The sequence below is a fragment of the Osmerus eperlanus genome, chromosome 6 (genome assembly GCF_963692335.1).
Source record: "Osmerus eperlanus chromosome 6, fOsmEpe2.1, whole genome shotgun sequence".
NCBI lineage: Eukaryota > Metazoa > Chordata > Actinopteri > Osmeriformes > Osmeridae > Osmerus > Osmerus eperlanus.
In genome coordinates, this window is record NC_085023.1 from 22,317,612 (window position 1) to 22,337,561 (window position 19,950).

Genomic DNA, 19,950 nt, shown 5'->3' on the forward strand with positions numbered 1-19,950 from the left:
CTCTACATCTCTTTCTCTCTGTCCTACTCTCTAGTTCTCTCTCTCTGTCCTACTCTCTACATCTCTCTCTCTCTCTGTCCTACTCTCTACATCTCTCTCTCTTTGTCCTACTCTCTAGTTCTCTCTCTCTCTCTGTCCTACTCTCTACATCTCTCTCTCTCTTTGTCCTACTCTCTAGTTCTCTCTCTCTCTCTGTCCTACTCTCTAGTTCTCTCTCTCTGTCCTACTCTCTAGTTATCTCTCTCTCTCTGTCCCTGACTCTCTCTTTATGTATCTCTCTCTGTTAACTTTATAAGAATTCATCCTTTCCCATAAAGGGCATTGTTCAGTCCCTCTCTGTCTTTCTCTGTGGTCCATCCTCACTGACAGGAAGTCAGTTCTCTTTGCAGACAGGAAGTCAGTTCCTTCTGCCTGGCTTATGTCTCCTGCTCTGCTGGAGTCCTCAGAGCAGCCAGACAAGCAGGGTCTGCACACACCTGCCCCTCACCTGTCACACACCTGCCCCTCACACAACCTGTCTCCTCCAGCTGCTACACACACACACACACACACACACACACACACACGGTATCCAGCTCACCCCTGATGCACCTCAGATGGAACTTTCTCTCTTTTCATCTCTTTATTTAACACCCACATACACCCTCTCTTTCCCTCCATCTGTCTCTGTGCATCTCTATTTCCATCTCCCTCTTTTCCTCCACGTCTCTCTCATCTCTCTCCGTCCCTCTGCCTGTGTCCTCCTGCAGCTGTAACTGTAATGCCCAGACTCCTCCCACGGTCAAGCTGGCAGTGGCAGGTGACCAGAGCTACCTCAGCACCATCCTGAGGTTCTTTGTGGAGCAGCTGGCCAATAAGACGCCAGACTGGCTAAGCTACATCCGCTTCCTGGTCATCCCCATCGGTACGGCAACCAACTGTACACTCTACCCCCACTTAGCACCTACCACCTTCACCTCCACTCCTGTGTAGTTCAGGCTGTTCATGTTTACCTGTGTGTGTGTAGTTGAGCCTGTTCATGTTCATCTGCGTGGTGTCTTCAGGTTCCCACCCCCTGGCCAAGTACATGGCCTCGTTTGACAGCAGGTTCAACAGCATCTTCATGGACTCTGCATGGAAGGAGCTGTTCTGCCGGGCAGAACGACCCACCTCAGGTAGGGCTACCTGTGTGTGCCCCTGTGTGTGCCCCTGTGTGTGCCCCTGTGTGTGTCCCTGTGTGTGCCCCTGTGTGTCCCTGTGTATGTGTGTGTCTGTGTACGTCCACATCAGATTCAGTCTGTGATGTTTACACAGCATGTGTTCTATGCCCAGGGTGGGTGGATCACAGAAGAGGTCAGAGTGTGATGTTTAGATGAGACCCTGCAGGCCCAATAGCTGAAGGCTTAACAGCTGTAGCCTGCTCTCATCCATTTTACATTTACATTTACATTTTACATTTAGTCATTTAGCAGACGCTCTTATCCAGAGCGACTTACAGTAAGTACAGGGACATTCCCCTGAGGCAAGTAGGGTGAAGTGCCTTGCCCAAGGACACAACGTCATTTGGCACGGCTGGGAATCGAACTGGCAACCTTCTGATTACTAGCCCGACTCCCTCACCACTCAGCCATCTGACTCCCTCTCATCCTCTCTGTCCTCCCCTCTCCTCCTCTCCCCTCTCTGCTCAGTGTGTGTGTTACCGCGGTGTTTCTATGTTGACAGTGTGTGTGTTACCGGGGTGTTTCTATGTTGACAGTGTGTGTGTTACCGGGGTGTTTCTATGTTGACAGTGTGTGTGTTACCGGGGTGTTTCTATGTTGACAGTGTGTGTGTTACCGGGGTGTTTCTATGTTGAAAGTGTGTGTGTTACCGGGGTGTTTCTATGTTGACAGTGTGTGTGTTACCGGGGTGTTTCTATGTTGACAGTGTGTGTGTTACCGGGGTGTTTCTATGTTGAAAGTGTGTGTGTTACCGGGTTGTTTCTATGTTGACAGTGTGTGTGTTACCGGGGTGTTTCTGTGTTGACAGTGTGTGTGTTACCGGGGTGTTTCTATGTTGACAGTGTGTGTGTTACCGGGGTGTTTCTATGTTGACAGTGTGTGTGTTACCGGGTTGTTTCTATGTTGACAGTGTGTGTGTTACCGGGGTGTTTCTATGTTGACAGTGTGTGTGTTACCGGGTGTTTCTATGTTGACAGTGTGTGTGTTACTGGGTGTTTCTATGTTGACAGTGTCTGTGTTACCGGGGTGTTTCTATGTTGACAGTGTGTGTGTTACCGGGTTGTTTCTATGTTGACAGTGTGTGTGTTACCGGGTGTTTCTATGTTGACAGTGTGTGTGTTACCGGGTGTTTCTATGTTGACAGTGTGTGTGTTACCGGGTGTTTCTATGTTGACAGTGTGTGTGTTACCGGGTGTTTCTATGTTGACAGTGTGTGTGTTACCGGGTGTTTCTATGTTGACAGTGTGTGTGTTACCGGGTGTTTCTATGTTGACAGTGTGTGTGTTACCGGGTGTTTCTATGTTGACAGTGTGTGTGTTACCGGGGTGTTTCTATGTTGACAGTGTGTGTGTTACCGGGTGTTTCTATGTTGACAGTGTGTGTGTTACCGGGTGTTTCTATGTTGACAGTGTGTGTGTTACCGGGGTGTTTCTATGTTGACAGTGTGTGTGTTACCAGGTGTTTCTATGTTGACAGTGTGTGTGTTACCGGGTGTTTCTATGTTGACAGTGTGTGTGTTACCGGGGTGTTTCTATGTTGACAGTGTGTGTGTTACCGGGTGTTTCTATGTTGACAGTGTGTGTGTTACCGGGTGTTTCTATGTTGACAGTGTGTGTGTTACCGGGTGTTTCTATGTTGACAGTGTGTGTGTTACCGGGTGTTTCTATGTTGACAGTGTGTGTGTTACCAGGGTGTTTCTATGTTGACAGTGTGTGTGTTACCGGGTGTTTCTATGTTGACAGTGTGTGTGTTACCGGGTGTTTCTATGTTGACAGTGTGTGTGTTACCGGGTGTTTCTATGTTGACAGTGTGTGTGTTACCGGGTGTTTCTATGTTGACAGTGTGTGTGTTACCGGGTGTTTCTATGTTGACAGTGTGTGTGTTACCGGGTGTTTCTATGTTGACAGTGTGTGTGTTACCGGGTGTTTCTATGTTGACAGTGTGTGTGTTACCAGGTGTTTCTATGTTGACAGTGTGTGTGTTACCAGGTGTTTCTATGTTGACAGTGTGTGTGTTACCGGGTGTTTCTATGTTGACAGTGTGTGTGTTACCGGGTTGTTTCTATGTTGACAGTGTGTGTGTTACCGGGTGTTTCTATGTTGACAGTGTGTGTGTTACCGGGTGTTTCTATGTTGACAGTGTGTGTGTTACCGGGTGTTTCTATGTTGACAGTGTGTGTGTTACCGGGTGTTTCTATGTTGACAGTGTGTGTGTTACCGGGTGTTTCTATGTTGACAGTGTGTGTGTTACCGGTTGTTTCTATGTTGACAGTGTGTGTGTTACCGGGGTGTTTCTATGTTGACAGTGTGTGTGTTACCGGGTGTTTCTATGTTGACAGTGTGTGTGTTACCGGGTGTTTCTATGTTGACAGTGTGTGTGTTACCGGGTGTTTCTATGTTGACAGTGTGTGTGTTACCGGGTGTTTCTATGTTGACAGTGTGTGTGTTACCGGGTGTTTCTATGTTGACAGTGTGTGTGTTACCGGGTGTTTCTATGTTGACAGTGTGTGTGTTACCGGGTGTTTCTATGTTGACAGTGTGTGTGTTACCGGGGTGTTTCTATGTTGAAAGTGTGTGTGTTACCGGGTTGTTTCTATGTTGACAGTGTGTGTGTTACCGGGTGTTTCTATGTTGACAGTGTGTGTGTTACCGGGTTGTTTCTATGTTGACAGTGTGTGTGTTACCGGGTGTTTCTATGTTGACAGTGTGTGTGTTACCGGGTGTTTCTATGTTGACAGTGTGTGTGTTACCGGGTGTTTCTATGTTGACAGTGTGTGTGTTACCGGGTGTTTCTATGTTGACAGAGAAGCCAGACGTGGCTGCGCGTGTGGCTCAGTACCTGGCAGGAGCGCTGCTGTCCCACCAGTTCCCCATCTCAGAAGCCATGCTCACCTACAAGCAGAAGAGGTACAGCTCAGCTCAGTCCCACTGGAGTGCGTGTGTGTTCCTCATTGACTTGTTTGTTTGTTTATTTGTTTGCTTTGTGGTTTGAGTTGAACAAAGCTCCTCTCTAACACAGAGCAGGGGGCCTCAGTGTTCCTCTCTAACAGAGAGCAGGGGGCCTCAGTGTTCCTCTCTAACAGAGAGCAGGGGGCCTCAGTGTTCCTCTCTAACAGAGAGCAGGGGGCCTCAGTGTTCCTCTCTAACACAGAGCAGGGGGCCTCAGTGTTCCTCTCTAACACAGAGCAGGGGGCCTCAGTGTTCCTCTCTAACAGAGAGCAGGGGGCCTCAGTGTTCCTCTCTAACAGAGAGCAGGGGGCCTCAGTGTTCCTCTCTAACAGAGAGCAGGGGGCCTCAGTGTTCCTCTCTAACACAGAGCAGGGGGCCTCAGTGCTCCTCTCTAACAGAGAGCAGGGGGCCTCAGTGTTCCTCTCTAACAGAGAGCAGGGGGCCTCAGTGTTCATCTCTAACAGAGAGCAGGGGGCCTCAGTGTTCCTCTCTAACAGAGAGCAGGGGGCCTCAGTGTTCCTCTCTAACACAGAGCAGGGGGCCTCAGTGTTCCTCTCTAACAGAGAGCAGGGGGCCTCAGTGTTCCTCTCTAACAGAGAGCAGGGGGCCTCAGTGGCCAGAAGTGGTTATCCACACGTGAATAACATGCAGACACAGTACCACTCAAATAACGCTGTCCAATTCCTCTCTCTCCTGTGTTCTCTTGGTTTGCATTCAAGGAAGAGGAGTTTGTATTTTGATTTTTACATCAGGTATCTTTACTGAGGTTTCATTTGTATCCCTGTCCTTGTTCCTTTGACCTGCTTGACCTTTGTGTTTATGTGTGTGTCCGCTGTCTCAACCCCACCCACACACAAACACACACTCACAAACACAGCTGTGTGATCTGGTTGTCAGGAGCGATCCTGTATGGTCATCCATCTCATTGTGACCCCAGAGTGAGCTCATCCCACCCAGCCAACTGTGCCATCCAGGGACATGTGTTCCACCCAGGGACATGTGTTCCACCCAGGGACATGTGTTCCACCCAGGGACATGTGTTCCACCCAGGGACATGTGTTCCACCCAGGGACATGTGTTCCACCCAGGGACATGTGTTCCACCCAGGGACATGTGTTCCACCCAGGGACATGTGTTCCACCCAGGGACATGTGTTCCACCCAGGGACATGTGTTCCACCCAGGGACATGTGTTCCACCCAGGGACATGTGTTCCACCCAGGGACATGTGTTCCACCCAGGGACATGTGTTCCACCCAGGGATGGTACATGGTACATGAGTGTTCCTGTGTGGTCCTGTTAAGACAGTCCCTTTCTGGACAAACTAACCCTCCCTCTGGTCCTCTCTGTCCTAGCCCTGACGAAGACTCCTGTCAGAAGTTTGTGCCATTCATTGGGGTAAGAAATCTTTTTATATGGTGATTCATAAGAAAGCAGTAACATTTGATGAAGTGGTAACAATCTCCATAAGCTGAAATGTGTGTGTTTGTGTGTTCCAGGTTGTGAAGGTGGGGATTGTGGAGCACAGTCTCCCAACCTCAGGTGAGACTCTGTGTGTGTGTGTGTGTGTGCGTGTGTGGGTGTGTGTGTGTGTGTGTGTGTGTGTGCTACAGACCGGTCTCCCTACAGACCAGTCTCCCTTCAGACCAGTCACTCTACAGACCAGTCTCCCTTCAGACCAGTCTCCCTTCAGACCAGTCTCCCTTCAGACCAGTCTCTCTACAGACCAGTCTCCCTACAGACCAGTCTCTCTACAGACCAGTCTCCCTTCAGACCAGTCTCCCTTCAGACCAGTCTCTCTACAGACCAGTCTCTCTACAGACCAGTCTCCCTTCAGACCAGTCTCTCTACAGACCAGTCTCCCTACAGACCAGTCTCCCTACAGACCAGTCTCTCTACAGACCAGTCTCTCTACAGACCAGTCTCCCTTCAGACCAGTCTCTCTACAGACCAGTCTCTCTACAGACCAGTCTCCCTTCAGACCAGTCTCCCTACAGACCAGTCTCTCTACAGACCAGTCTCCCTTCAGACCAGTCTCCCTTCAGACCAGTCTCTCTACAGACCAGTCTCTCTACAGACCAGTCTCCCTGCAGACCAGTCTCCCTTCAGACCAGTCTCTCTACAGACCAGTCTCTCTACAGACCAGTCTCCCTTCAGACCAGACTCCCTTCAGACCAGTCTCTCTACAGACCAGTCTCCCTTCAGACCAGTCTCCCTTCAGACCAGTCTCTCTACAGACCAGTCTCTCTACAGACCAGTCTCCCTTCAGACCAGACTCCCTTCAGACCAGTCTCTCTACAGACCAGTCTCTCTACAGACCAGTCTCCCTTCAGACCAGACTCCCTTCAGACCAGTCTCCCTACAGACCAGTCTCCCTTCAGACCAGTCTCCCTTAAGACCAGTCTCCCTACAGACCAGTCTCCCTTCAGACCAGTCTCTCTACTGACCAGTCTCCCTTCAGACCAGTCTCTCTACAGACCAGTCTCTCTACAGACCAGTCTCCCTTCAGACCAGACTCCCTTCAGACCAGTCTCTCTACAGACCAGTCTCTCTACAGACCAGTCTCTCTACAGACCAGTCTCCCTACAGACCAGACTCCCTTCAGACCAGTCTCTCTACAGACCAGTCTCTCTACAGACCAGTCTCCCTTCAGACCAGACTCCCTTCAGACCAGTCTCTCTACAGACCAGTCTCCCTTCAGACCAGACTCCCTTCAGACCAGACTCCCTTCAGACCAGTCTCTCTACAGACCAGTCTCTCTACAGACCAGTCTCCCTTCAGACCAGACTCCCTTCAGACCAGTCTCTCTACAGACCAGTCTCTCTACAGACCAGTCTCCCTACAGACCAGACTCCCTTCAGACCAGTCTCTCTACAGACCAGTCTCTCTACAGACCAGTCTCCCTTCAGACCAGACTCCCTTCAGACCAGTCTCTCTACAGACCAGTCTCTCTAAAGAACAGTCTCTCTACAGACCAGTCTTTTTACAGACCAGTCTCTCTACAGACCAGTCTCCCTTCAGACCAGACTCCCTTCAGACCAGTCTCTCTACAGACCAGTCTCTCTACAGACCAGTCTCTCTCTTGTTTTTGTTCCAGTGGACTCTGACGACGCCCTGGGAGGCAACGTGGGGGTCCTGGCCTCCCCGCCCCCCCCGCCAGCGGGCCCCTACGGGAAGGAGGTGGGGGGCACCCCGCCCCAGTCCCCCTCCGTGTCCTCCACCGTCTACGGAGCCGGGTACACCTCCAGCACAGCCTGGTTCACTCACTTACACTGTTACACGCACACACACAGTACATACACACATAGGAGAGACTGATGCCCTGTGGTTGAGGGTGACATGAAAGTGGGATATAGATAACATGTAATGTGGTGGTAGTGATGATGATGATGATGGTGATAGTGATGATGGTGATAGTGAAGATGGTGATAGTGAAGATGGTGATAGTGATTATGGTGATAGTGATGGTGATAGTGATTATGGTGATAGTGATGGTGATAGTGAAGATGGTGATAGTGATGATGGTGATAGTGATGATGGTGATAGTGATGGTGATAGTGAAGATGGTGATAGTGATGGTGATAGTGAAGATGGTGATAGTGATGATGGTGATAGTGATGATGGTGATAGTGATGGTGTTAGTGGTGATAGTGGTGATAGTGATGATAGTGATGGTGTTAGTGATGATGGTGATGGTGGTGATAGTGATGGTGGCAATGTCTCCCCAGCTCTCCTTGTGCGGGCGGGGAGGTGATGGGGCTACAGGTGGACTACTGGGGATGGCAGGGTCCAGACAGGAAGAGGGAGGGGGAGAAGAGGGATGCAGGCCTTAAGAACACCCTGAAGAGCAACTTCCGCTCCCTGCAGGTGAGCAGGCTGCCTGTGGGGGGCGACACCTGCCCACCCCCCAGCATGGCCATGACCGTGGTCACCAAGGAGAAGAACAAGAAAGGTGAGCTGCCGTCCCCCAATCAACATTCCTCTTCCTAGTCCTCTCTGCAAGCTCTAAACAGACAACTCACTGTTTGTTGTTTTGTACACAATAACAGTACTGACCCATGAGCTCTGTGTGGTGTATAATGCAGTACTAGTGAGCTCTGTGTGGTCTATAATGCAGTACTAGTGAGCTCTGTGTGGTCTATAATGCAGTACTAGTGAGCTCTGTGTGGTCTATAATGCAGTACTAGTGAGCTCTGTGTGGTCTATAATGCAGTACTAGTGAGCTCTGTGTGGTCTATAATGCAGTACTAGTGAGCTCTGTGTGGTCTATAATGCAGTACTAGTGAGCTCTGTCCCCACAGTGATCTTCCTGACTAAGAGGCCCAGAGAGAAGGACGTGGATTCTAGGAGTCAGGTGATCGATGGCATCAGCAGGCTGATTTGCACGGCCAAGAACCAGCACACCATGCTGAGAGGTACTTCACCTACCCTACAGCCACCTACCCTACAGCCACCTACCTACAGCCACCTACCCTACAGCCACCTACCCTACACCCACCTACCCTACACCCACCTACCCTACACCCACCTACCCTACAGCCACCTACCCTACAGCCACCCACCCTACAGCCACCTACCCTACAGCCACCTACCCTACAGCCACCTACCCTACACTCATCTACCCTACACCCACCTACCCTACAGCCACCTACCCTACAGCCACCTACCCTACACTCATCTACCCTACACCCACCTACCCTACACCCACCTACCCTACAGCCACCTACCCTACAGCCACCTACCCTACACCCACCTACCCTACAGCCACCTACCCTACAGCCACCTACCCTACACCCACCTACCCTACAGCCACCTACCCTACAGCCACCTACCCTACACCCACCTACCCTACACCCACCTACCCTACACTCATCTACCCTACAGCCACCTACCCTACAGCCACCTACCCTACACTCATCTACCCTACACCCACCTACCCTACAGCCACCTACCCTACACCCACCTACCCTACACCCAGCTACCCTACAGCCACCTACCCTACACCCACCTACCCTACAGCCACCTACCCTACAGCCACCTACCCTACACCCACCTACCCTACACCCACCTACCCTACACCCACCTACCCTACAGCCACCTACCCTACAGCCACCCACCCTACAGCCACCTACCCTACAGCCACCTACCCTACAGCCACCTACCCTACACTCATCTACCCTACACCCACCTACCCTACAGCCACCTACCCTACAGCCACCTACCCTACACTCATCTACCCTACACCCACCTACCCTACACCCACCTACCCTACAGCCACCTACCCTACAGCCACCTACCCTACACCCACCTACCCTACAGCCACCTACCCTACAGCCACCTACCCTACACCCACCTACCCTACAGCCACCTACCCTACAGCCACCTACCCTACACCCACCTACCCTACACCCACCTACCCTACACTCATCTACCCTACAGCCACCTACCCTACAGCCACCTACCCTACACTCATCTACCCTACACCCACCTACCCTACAGCCACCTACCCTACACCCACCTACCCTACACCCAGCTACCCTACAGCCACCTACCCTACACCCACCTACCCTACAGCCACCTACCCTACAGCCACCTACCCTACAGCCACCTACCCTACACCCATCTACCCTACACCCACCTACCCTACAGCCACCTACCCTACACCCACCTACCCTACACCCACCTACCCTACAGCCACCTACCCTACACCCACCTACCCTACACCCACCTACCCTACAGCCACCTACCCTACACCCACCTACCCTACAGCCACCTACCCTACAGCCACCTACCCTACACCCATCTACCCTACAGCCACCTACCCTACAGCCACCTACCCTACAGCCACCTACCCTACACCCATCTACCCTACAGCCACCTACCCTACACCCATCTACCCTACAGCCACCTACCCTACAGCCACCTACCCTACACCCACCTACCCTACAGCCACCTACCCTACAGCCTAGCCCTATCTTACAGCCACCTACCCTACAGCCTAGCCCTATCTACTCAGTCCACAGCCTCTCAGCCAAGTCATGTGCATTTCACATCTTTTATTTAGTTCAGCCTGTCTTTTATCAAGTTAACACTGGCCAAAAGGCAGCTGCATCTAAAAGCAGATACACATCTAACACAGTAAACACAGCTCAGTGTTCCACACTGGATACTTGTAGCTTTGTGTGGTGTACCATCACCACCTAGTGGTCATTTGTAGTCCAGCAGGTAGTGAAGTCCAGCAGCTCACCCTCCTGCTCCTCTGGTCCACAGTGTCCATCGACGGGGTGGAGTGGAATGACGTCAAGTTCTTCCAGCTTGCGGCCCAGTGGCCCACTCACGTCAAGCACTTCCCGGTGGGAATATTCGGCTACAGCAAGCCCATGTGACCGAGGCCAGCGCCCCAGCCTCATCCCCAGAAGACTACCTGGCCCCAGCCCCCAGGAGGTCGTGAGGAGACCCTTTGGCCCCGGGGTTTCCTGTGGAAGCCTCCCAGCCTCAGAACCTGTTCTCAACACAAACGCTTGACGTCATCAAAATTCACTGTTGTTTTTTTTAGGTTGTTTTTTAACACACTACAATCAGTACTACTTTGTAAAAGTTTATGCTGCCACCCGAAAAAAATATGATTCTAAGGTTTTGGAAAGAATTTGCCACATTTCAATGATGGCAGTTGTTTGCACTTTGCTTTCGCATTTTTTACATTTTATTATTTCTATGAAATCCAACGTTTATTTTGGCTCTATGGACAATTGAGGGGGGGAGGGGTGAAGGGTGTATGTGTGTGTGTGTGTGTGTGTGCTTGCTTGTTTGTAAAGGTGGAATATTGCTGTGAATCTTGTTGGACCTCTAACTCAATGTTCTGTTTTCTCCCTGAATTAATTTTTTACAAAAAAGTTATAACTTTTTTATAATAACTGAATTTATTACTCTAATCTGCCTTTTGTTTTTAAGCACACTGTGTACCCAAAACAAAACCTAAACCCTAGCAACAGTGTGTTCCGGGAAGTAGCTATTAAGAATTTAGCTACAGTATCACACATTTGGAACATATTTACCCAACATTTTTTATTAAAGTAAACTATTGTTCTGTTGTAGAGAGCTGTATATACCCTGCATACAGAACATCAGTGAAGTTACATTTGAGGACAGGTGAGAGCATGTGTAGCTGGGAGGGACTGCAGGATGAAGACGTGGAACTGTCTTACGGCCAAAACACTCCGTCCAGTTTAACTGTCATGTCTGAATGTTCAGGATGATGCTCTCTCTGTCCTCACTAACTCAGCCTCTCTCTCCACTCTCTGTATTTGGGTTGATACACACCACACTTCCGCTGTCCTAAACGTCTCCTAATGTTTCAGATGTCTCCTTGTGCCAAAGTAGATGTGTTCAGACCACGCTCACTTTCAGTCCTTTCCTTCCTGGTCATTCTGGTTCTGGACGGTCACATGACCTGGTCTTCTCACCAGTGCTGGTCTGTTCAAGACACTGTTGTAGTTTCAGGAAGCACAACTGGTCTGACAGGAAACAGACCACTCAGACTCATTTGGTTTAAGCAAATGTAACAAACTCTAAACTCAACACGTAGACTAGTCTTCTATGTGCCTCATTCATGTGTTGAAGGGAACAGAACTGTTGGACTGTCACAAGTGTGTTTTAGTGCTTCTTCTACACATCAGTCCCCAAGGCCAAGACTAAAACATGCACAATATGAACTCATGTCCGTCTGAACAGCCGTAGTCTGGGGCTGAACCCAGGTAGTTAAACTCATTAGGGGTGGCTAACGTGATACTGCACTGCACACGCTGGTGCAGAGCTCCTGCAGAATGTGTACTCTCATCGCAGTTCGCAGCCTAAACGTGAAGTCTTTAGACTGTTCATGCAGGAACGTGAGTAGTTTTGGTGAAGCTTCAGATGACAGATGTGTTTGAGCTCAGCCTGGTGCGCAGGTGTTCAGTGTTTGATGGTACTGTTTGGATAGTGTTACTAATGTGAAACTTTTGCAATAGAAAACTGTTTGACTTTGGGAAGGGACATAGGTTTCTATCTCTGTATCGTAGTATGTTGTGCTTAAATGAAGACTAACTATTATGCTGGCTTTTATTTGTACCAAACTGTATGTTTATAAAAATAGCCTGTTGTCAATCACTATTCTGCCCCGTGTTCTAAACTAAAAGCACATCTAAATTTATCTTAATTACTTATTATTCAGAAGATTTTTTTTGGGAAACATGCACTTTCTTGAACCTTTATAGCTCCTATACCTGGTGGGAATACTTTACATTTCGTATTGGACTTGTGTTTGCAGGGGAGAAAGTCCTGTCTCCAAGTCTTTCGAACTCTGACCTTAGTGGGGATGGATGTGTTGACCTCTGACCTTAGTGGGGATGGATGTGTTGACCTCTGACCTTAGTGGGGCTGATAAGATGCGATAGCGTAAGCGCCTTGTGTGGTCTCACAAACCTCGGTGGCTAGTTCCATTGTTCAGCCTGTTCTTGTTGTTTTTGCCACTTCATATTGAAATGTTTAACAACTACATGACCACCGTACGTGTCTGTGTACATGTTAGTCCTGCCTTGGTCCTGTCGTGTTGCGTTTTAACCAAGAGACAGCCTGCATCACCCCCATGAAGCCCCCGGATGAACAGGCCCAGCTGGGCGGAGGAGGAGGGGGGGACAGTCCTCTAACAGGCCCAGCTGGGCGGAGGAGGAGGGGGGGACAGTCCTCTAACAGGCCCAGCTGGGCGGAGGAGGAGGGGGGGACAGTCCTCTAACAGGCCCAGCTGGGCGGAGGAGGAGGGGGGGACAGTCCTCTAACAGGCCCAGCTGGGCGGAGGAGGAGGGGGGGACAGTCCTCTAACAGGCCCAGCTGGGCGGAGGAGGAGGGGGGGACAGTCCTCTAACAGGCCCAGCTGGGCGGAGGAGGAGGGGGGGACAGTCCTCTACCTGTAGAAGCTAGAACTCAGCTAGTGTACTTTAAATGTCTGTGACCTTTGACAAACCTTGTTTTAAATGACATGACAGTATTTTAAAATTTACCACTAAAGAAAACATGGGTTAATCTTTGCATGTTTTACTATGGATGTAAATATGTTTTGTAGTTTGAAGTTTTATATTGTTTTGTTTCTCCATGCTCTCACAAGCAGCTGTGTTTAATAAAAAAGTTTAACCTTCCATGTGTCATTTATTACAATAAGCTCAAAACAGGCTCCAGATCACGTTACGTGAAACACAAATCAGTATCACAGAGATGACAACCGTCCATGTCAGTCTACTGCAGTTACCAAACCCACAGTCACCGCTGAGACAGCCTGGGTTCTGTCAGTCCAGCTGGGTTCTGTCAGTCCAGCTGGGTTCTGTCAGTCCAGCTGGGTTCCTGTCCAGGTTGTTCTACCTGGCGGACACGGCCGGCATGTTGACATACACCTTCATGGGGGGGAGGGGCTTGATCTTGCGCCCCGCCCAGCCCCCCTTCCTCTGCCACCAGCCGCTGGAGGGCCGCTTGCCAAGCCAGCGGTTGGTCCCCGCCTTCCCGATGATGCGCTTGTTGTGATCGATGTTGGAGACGCGTCCTACAGTCACCATGCATGTCTCCAGCACCTGGGGCACAGCAGGAGGTGTGAGTGTGTGTTGCCACAGGAACGACATCCCTAAATCCCACAGAGAAACATGGCTGGCTCACCTGGACCTGGCGTTTGGAGGGCAGCTGGACTATGGCCGTACCGTTCACCTTGCGGAGCAACACTCCACTTGTCCCTGAGCAAACAAAACAGCAGATGAAAACAGAACGAGGGCTGATGTCTGATCAGTGTAACTCTGATGCCAGGGTTATCACCTGCTGCTCTGATGAACCAGGCTCCTCGCCCAGGGTACAGCTCCAGGTTGTTGACCAGTGTGCCCACGGGCAGGGCTCCCAGAGGGTAGGAGTCGCCTTCGTTAGCAGCCACTGGGAAGAGCACAGCTCACATGACCAACAAGCCTGCAGTGCTGCAGCTCACATGACCAACAAGCCTGCAGTGCTGCAGCTCACATGACCAACAAGCCTGCAGTGCTGCAGCTCACATGACAAACAAGCCTGCAGTGCTGCAGCTCACATGACCAACAAGCCTGCAGTGCTGCAGCTCACATGACCAACAAGCATGCAGTGCTGCAGCTCACATGACCAACAAGCCTGCAGTGCTGCAGCTCACATGACAAACAAGCCTGCAGCTGCGCTGTCGCCGGCCTCCTGTTGCCACGGCTACCCTACACTCATGATAACGATAGAAGCATCTGCTAACTGAACACATTCTGATGATGAACGCTACACAGAAGATCCATGCTGCTGACACACTTCAGGAGCCGCAGCCTGAGTGAAGCCCAGTCTGACCTGCCATGCAGCCTGACTGAAGCCCAGTCTGACCTGCCATGCAGCCTGACTGAAGCCCAGCCTCACGAGGAAGCCCTGTCTGACCTGCCATGCGTCCAATCGTCCCGGAGGTCTTGATGAGGTCACCAGCCTGCATGTTCTCTGTGGCAATGATCCAGCGCTTCCTGTTTCCTCCTGCCACCAGTGCGATATCTGCTGACCTGCTCGACAACGGGGAGATCACCATGTCAACCACTCGTGTCCTGGCTTCTATGCACAGGCGGGTCCAAAGACTGGCCACCCCAATCACCCCATGTCCAAATTGATTTTTTACATTAAAGTACATTTCATTTATTCATTTATGTCAGTATATTATTACTAGGAGATAAAACCTCACCTGCAGGGGTCATAACGGACTTCCAGAATCTTCTCATCAAAGGCCTTGTCCTCCTTCCCCTCCTCGTAGCGGAGCCTCTGGAAGTCGATCCAGCGGTACCTCTGTTTGTGGCCGCCACCAATGCCATGTGTCCGTATCCTTCCTGCGTGTCATTACCAATAAATAACCTGCTTCATGTTCCTTTTATATGTCCTGTTATTTGATCAAAGCACTACTGAACAGTGGAACTCGCCAGTGTGATCTCGTCCTCCAGTCTTCTTCATGCCCACAGGCCTGATGGTGTACTTCTCCCTCTCCTTCCAGCGGGTTCTGTTCTGCTCCAGCGAGGCGGTGGTGATGAAGCTCCTGCACTGGCCCACTGCCCCCATGAGAGCCGCGGGAGGGGACCGGACACCACCGGAGGCGACCGGAGTCAGCACGCACCGCCCCGCAGCCTGTCAATGCGACGCGACATGAAGACCAGCGGCTCTTGACGTCTACATTGCATTGTTTTTCAGGATTCTGTGGGAGGCTTACAGGTGAAATGTGATGCATGCCTTACCTGAGCAGGGAGCAGCGCAGTGCGGGACAGCGAACACAAAGCCCGAGTAAGAGATGGCAATGCCATGATGATCACTGTTTCGTGGACAAAACTGGTGGTTTGAAGGGATATTCAAATAATTTGCTGTCTTCTGTTGTCTGTTAGCGGTGTCCTGTCTTGTATACACTTGGTAAGTATCTCTTGCTAAGTAGCTAGCTGGCATATCATACCCCAGCTAGATAAAGTTAGCCAGCTAGGTTGCTAGGTAAGTTAGAGAGCATCAACATCAAGAAGGCTGACATTCTTTAGTCAGCTTTACCCGTTTCCATCAGAATCAGTGTTTTACTTGAGTCATGCACTTAGTTACATTACTATCTAATTGCAGGGAAAATGTTACTCACCTTAAAATAAAGCTATTTCATTGTCTCATTCCACTGTGCCCTTCAGTTGCTCGCATGTGAGGTCGCAATCTGATGACGTAGAGTAAGCTTACTCGGGAACCTTTGTTTAGTCAGCCCGGGCAGTCCGATCCGATTTCGCCCTATATCCAATATGTCAAAGGGAGTTGAATTCTCAACACATATTGTTGACTCTTTTAAACTTATCATAGTTTTTCATTCATTTGAATGCCTATTATTCGCAATATTTCTACAAAATTCTATGTAGCCTACTCCATCTCCACACGTAACCAAATGATCCTAAAGTCATCATACAGACCCATTGTGTTCAATGTAATAGAAGAAGAGTAAATCTTTAGTAATGTGACACTGTGGCTAAAGGGGATCAATAAAATATGCATAAGTCGAGGCAGCGCACCGCATGCAAGCACCATAGGAGTCAGTTGCAAGCAGAAGTATCAAGTCAAGTTTATTTATAGAGCACATTTAAAAGCAACAACCGTATGGAGACTGCCGGGCCCAGCCTGAAATGTCCAATCTGCCAGGACGTCTTCTCAGAACCAGCGATGCTCCCATGTGGACACACCTTCTGCCTATCCTGCATCCGCACAGTGTGGAACGCAGACCTGTCCGCTGAAGGCCCCTTCTTCTGCCCGGAGTGCCAGATCCTGCTTCCTTCAGACCTGACCCTGGAGGTGGAGCCCAGTCTCCAGGCTAGGATGCAGCATCTCTCCCTCACAGGGGCATCACTCAGTCAGCCTGCCTCTTCTGGGGCCCCCTCCTCCCCCTCCTCCCCCTCCTCCTCCCCTGTCACCTGTGACCACTGCATAGAGACAGCGTCCGTCGCCATCAGAACCTGCCTCACCTGTGACGCCTCCCTGTGCCGGGCCCACGCAGCGCTCCACCAGCAGAGGGCAGTGCTGCGGCAGCACGTGCTGGTGGAGGTGACCAGAGACCCCCTCTCTCTGAAGTGCAGGGAGCACCAACAGCAGCTGAAGCTGTTCTGTGTGGAGGAGCAGCTTCCTGTCTGCTCCCTCTGCCTGTTGGTGGGGCGGCACCAACACCACCAGGTCCTGCAGCTGCAGGATGCCAGCGCAGAGCTCAAGGTGAGGAGAGCACAGCCACACAAACAGAAAGATAGGTGACAGTCTTCCTGACAGCAGGCGTTCCGTGACCCTGTGCTCCTCATGGTGCTCCTGTGTCTCTCTCTGCAGAAAATGTTGGAGACCACGATGACCCAGCTGCTGCAGAGAAGGATGTCAGCAGAGCAAACCATTAAGGACCTGGAGGCCTTGTACACAGAGACAATGGTACTGTAAACACATATTGATGTATTTTTGATCATACTGCCACTAGTAAGTAGTTCAGTTATGTGTTCAGTTATTTTTATGGAAGGCAGAATCTATCTTCTATCATTACATTTACATTTAGTCATTTAGCAGACGCTCTTATCCAGAGCGACTTACAGTAAGTACAGGGACATTCTCCCCGAGGCAAGTAGGGTGAAGTGACTTGCCCAAGGACACAACGTCATTTGGCACGGCTGGGAATCGAACTGGCAACCTTCAGATTACTAGCCCGACTCCCTCACCGCTCAGCCATCTGACTCCCTATCATGAAAAAGCAACGTAATTTGGAGTTTCATTTTTCCAGAAGTCTACTGCAGCCTTCAGGAGCAGAATCTCTGACAAGTACAGCAGGATTCGAGGTCTGATTGAGGAAGACGAGAGCCTGATGGTAAAGATGGTGGACTCAGAAGAGGTGTTCATCTCAGAATGGCTGGAGGCCCAGAGGCAGGTCTTGGAGGAACAGATCAAGGAGACCGACAGTCTGAGAAGCACCAGCAAGTCTCTGATCCAAGAAACAAATGACTTGATCTTTCTGCAGGTAAATATTCCAGATTCCAACAAAAGTGAGTATTGAGCATCATAAGGATGTCATGTATAATTATCTAAATGTTTTAATAATTTAGTGTGATGTCTTTTTCAGCGGATCACAGCACATGGGCTTGGGTGAGTCCACGTTGTTTAGTTTCTCAGCAAAATACTTTTCAAAATAATTTTCAAAATAATTTTCAAAATAATTTTCAAAATAATTTTCAAAATAATTTTCAAAATAATTTTCAAAATAATTTTCAAAATAATTTTCAAAATACTTTTCAAAATGATTTTCAAAATACTTTTCAAAATCATTTTCAAAATACTTTTCAAAATAATTTTCAAAATACTTCAAAATACTTCAAAATACTTTTCAAAATACTTTTCAAAATACTTTTCAAAATAATTTTCAAAATAATTTTCAAAATAATTTTCAAAATAATTTTCAAAATATTTTTCAAAATACTTCAAAATACTTCAAAATACTTTTCAAAATACTTTTCAAAATACTTTTCAAAATAATTTTCAAAATAATTTTCAAAATAATTTTCAAAATAATTTTCAAAATATTTTTCAAAATAATTTTCAAAATAATTTTCAAAATATTTTTCTAAATACTTTTCAAAATACTTTTCAAAATATTTTTCTAAATCATTTTCAAAAAAGTGTACCGGACTCCAGACAGCATCTGACTGCAGATCAAACGTCCGCAGGCTCAGCCTTCCCTCTGCACATCTCTGGGGGTAAAAGCGTCTGCTTAGTGAATACTTATTTGACATGACTAGACTATAGCTGCCCTGTGTGCAGGAGAACTCTGGACCTGCCGCCCCTCAGGGAGATGGAGAAGCAGATCTGCAGCCCTGAGAAGCTGAGGACCATCGAGCGCCTGGTGGATGACCTGACCTTGGCCTTGTCTCAGCACTTCCCCAGGATGTGGTCATGTCAGTGCAGTTTATTTCTGCTAAGGACAGTTCAGTGTTTAAATTAAACCAAATGTCAATTAGTTTCTGTTTTTAGAATGTGTTTGGTATTGCGCCTTTCATCTAAAGAGCAGTTTACCAAGTGCATCTTCACTGTGTACACACAGTAACATGTGTGTGTGTGCAGATCTTAGAGCGCTCACCCTGGACCCCAGCACTGCCCACCCCCAGCTTCTGGTGTCCCAGGACAGGCAGCAAGTCCGCTGGGGAACCCAACCCAGCGCTGGGGCCCCGGGCTCTGGACGCCTGGACGCCCAGTACAGCATCCTGGCCCGGGAGTCCTTCTCTACTGGCCGGCACTACTGGGAAGTGCTGGTCCAGGAGAAGCCCTTCTGGCTGATCGGTACAACCACCGGGGAGACTGGTTTCCAAGAGGGAGGCCCCACCAAGGGGCTCGCAGACCAGAAGAAGGCGTCCTGGTGCGTCTACCATGGAGATGGGCAGTACCTGGCATGCCACGATGCCCAGGAGACCCTGCTGTCTGTGGGGAGTAGGGTTGTCAAGCTGGGCATGATGGCTGACCTCCAGCAGGGGGCGCTGTCGTTCTATGATGCCGACACGCTGACATTGCTGCATCGGTTCCGCGTGCCCTGCCTGGAGCCCCTCTACCCCATGTTCAACCCTTGTATCAACATGAACAACCTGAACACACAGCCCCTCACACTGTTTTGTCTCAGAGATGCTGATAGGTCGAGGAGCGTGGGGGGAGGAGCTGCAGGAACATCACAGTCACCATCTTAGGACTGTCGCCTGATACTACATAATGGAGATCATTAACAACATGTATTGTGTGTATTGTCCAAAGATGGGAAGTAACCAAGTACAAATACTTTGTTACTGTACTTAAGTATATTTTTCTGGTTTCAGAACTTTTCTTCACTATTTACTTTTCTGACGTTACATTTTCAAGCCAGACTTGTTACTTTAGTTTTAATCTGTATTTGGTGGCATGATCAATATTATTTGTTGTCGTTTCATACCCTTTTCATTTCCTGGCTATCACGCACAACAAATGTAACTTAGTCTACGAAGCTACCATGGAGCACTGTTCTGTTCTTATTGCACTGTTGTTACACAGCTTCTACACTGTTATTACACTGTTATTACACTGTTATGTTGTTATTACGCTGTTATTATGTTGTTACTGTAGTGAGGTCCACAAGACCACACGGAGCCAACATCTTGCCACACCTGAAGAGTGATTCAGACAAACCTAATCAGCCCTTGTGACACCCTCAGTATGCTGATTACCCACCAAACGCCGATGCAAAGGAACCATAGAATGGGG

At 49.4% G+C, this 19,950-nt stretch overlaps 3 protein-coding genes across 7 annotated transcripts in view; 2 read left to right on the plus strand and 1 right to left on the minus strand.

Moving 5' to 3' along the window:
* zmp:0000000755 (phosphofurin acidic cluster sorting protein 2) overlaps nt 1-12,366 on the plus strand; it is a 48,525-nt gene extending 36,159 nt beyond the window's left edge. For 2 of the 3 annotated variants that reach the window (XM_062464429.1, XM_062464428.1), the window contains exons 16-25: nt 750-904; nt 1,044-1,154; nt 4,003-4,105; nt 4,867-4,899; nt 5,502-5,544; nt 5,646-5,688; nt 7,244-7,382; nt 7,875-8,098; nt 8,448-8,561; nt 10,417-12,366. In XM_062464429.1, the coding sequence (XP_062320413.1) occupies nt 750-904; nt 1,044-1,154; nt 4,003-4,105; nt 4,867-4,899; nt 5,502-5,544; nt 5,646-5,688; nt 7,244-7,382; nt 7,875-8,098; nt 8,448-8,561; nt 10,417-10,532 (1,081 nt within the window). In that variant the 3' untranslated portion in view covers nt 10,533-12,366. The remainder of the gene's footprint in view (nt 1-749; nt 905-1,043; nt 1,155-4,002; nt 4,106-4,866; nt 4,900-5,501; nt 5,545-5,645; nt 5,689-7,243; nt 7,383-7,874; nt 8,099-8,447; nt 8,562-10,416) is intronic. The other variant, XM_062464430.1, reaches the window with a different exon arrangement.
* Nucleotides 12,367-13,313: 947 nt separating this feature from the next.
* mrpl2 (mitochondrial ribosomal protein L2) lies at nt 13,314-15,966 on the minus strand. Of its 3 annotated transcripts, none has more exons than XM_062464432.1 (8): nt 15,809-15,966; nt 15,429-15,519; nt 15,116-15,321; nt 14,888-15,025; nt 14,596-14,711; nt 13,978-14,088; nt 13,825-13,898; nt 13,314-13,742 (listed from the first exon to the last, which is right to left on the minus strand). In XM_062464432.1, the coding sequence occupies exons 2-8, from the start codon at nt 15,492-15,494 to the stop codon at nt 13,533-13,535; spliced, it is 921 nt and encodes a 306-aa protein (XP_062320416.1). In that variant the 5' UTR covers nt 15,495-15,519; nt 15,809-15,966; the 3' UTR covers nt 13,314-13,532. The 3 variants fall into 3 exon arrangements, with proteins under 3 accessions (XP_062320416.1, XP_062320415.1, XP_062320417.1); XM_062464431.1 differs by having other exon boundaries at nt 14,888-15,029; nt 15,120-15,321; nt 15,809-15,965; XM_062464433.1 differs by having other exon boundaries at nt 14,888-15,029; nt 15,120-15,321; nt 15,429-15,502; nt 15,809-15,863.
* Nucleotides 15,967-17,023: 1,057 nt separating this feature from the next.
* On the plus strand, nt 17,024-19,651 carry LOC134022923 (tripartite motif-containing protein 14-like). The gene is made up of 5 exons (XM_062464674.1): nt 17,024-17,115; nt 17,459-17,692; nt 17,795-17,817; nt 18,490-18,623; nt 18,790-19,651. The coding sequence occupies exons 1-5, from the start codon at nt 17,038-17,040 to the stop codon at nt 19,401-19,403; spliced, it is 1,083 nt and encodes a 360-aa protein (XP_062320658.1). The 5' UTR covers nt 17,024-17,037; the 3' UTR covers nt 19,404-19,651.
* Nucleotides 19,652-19,950: the final 299 nt, after the last annotated feature.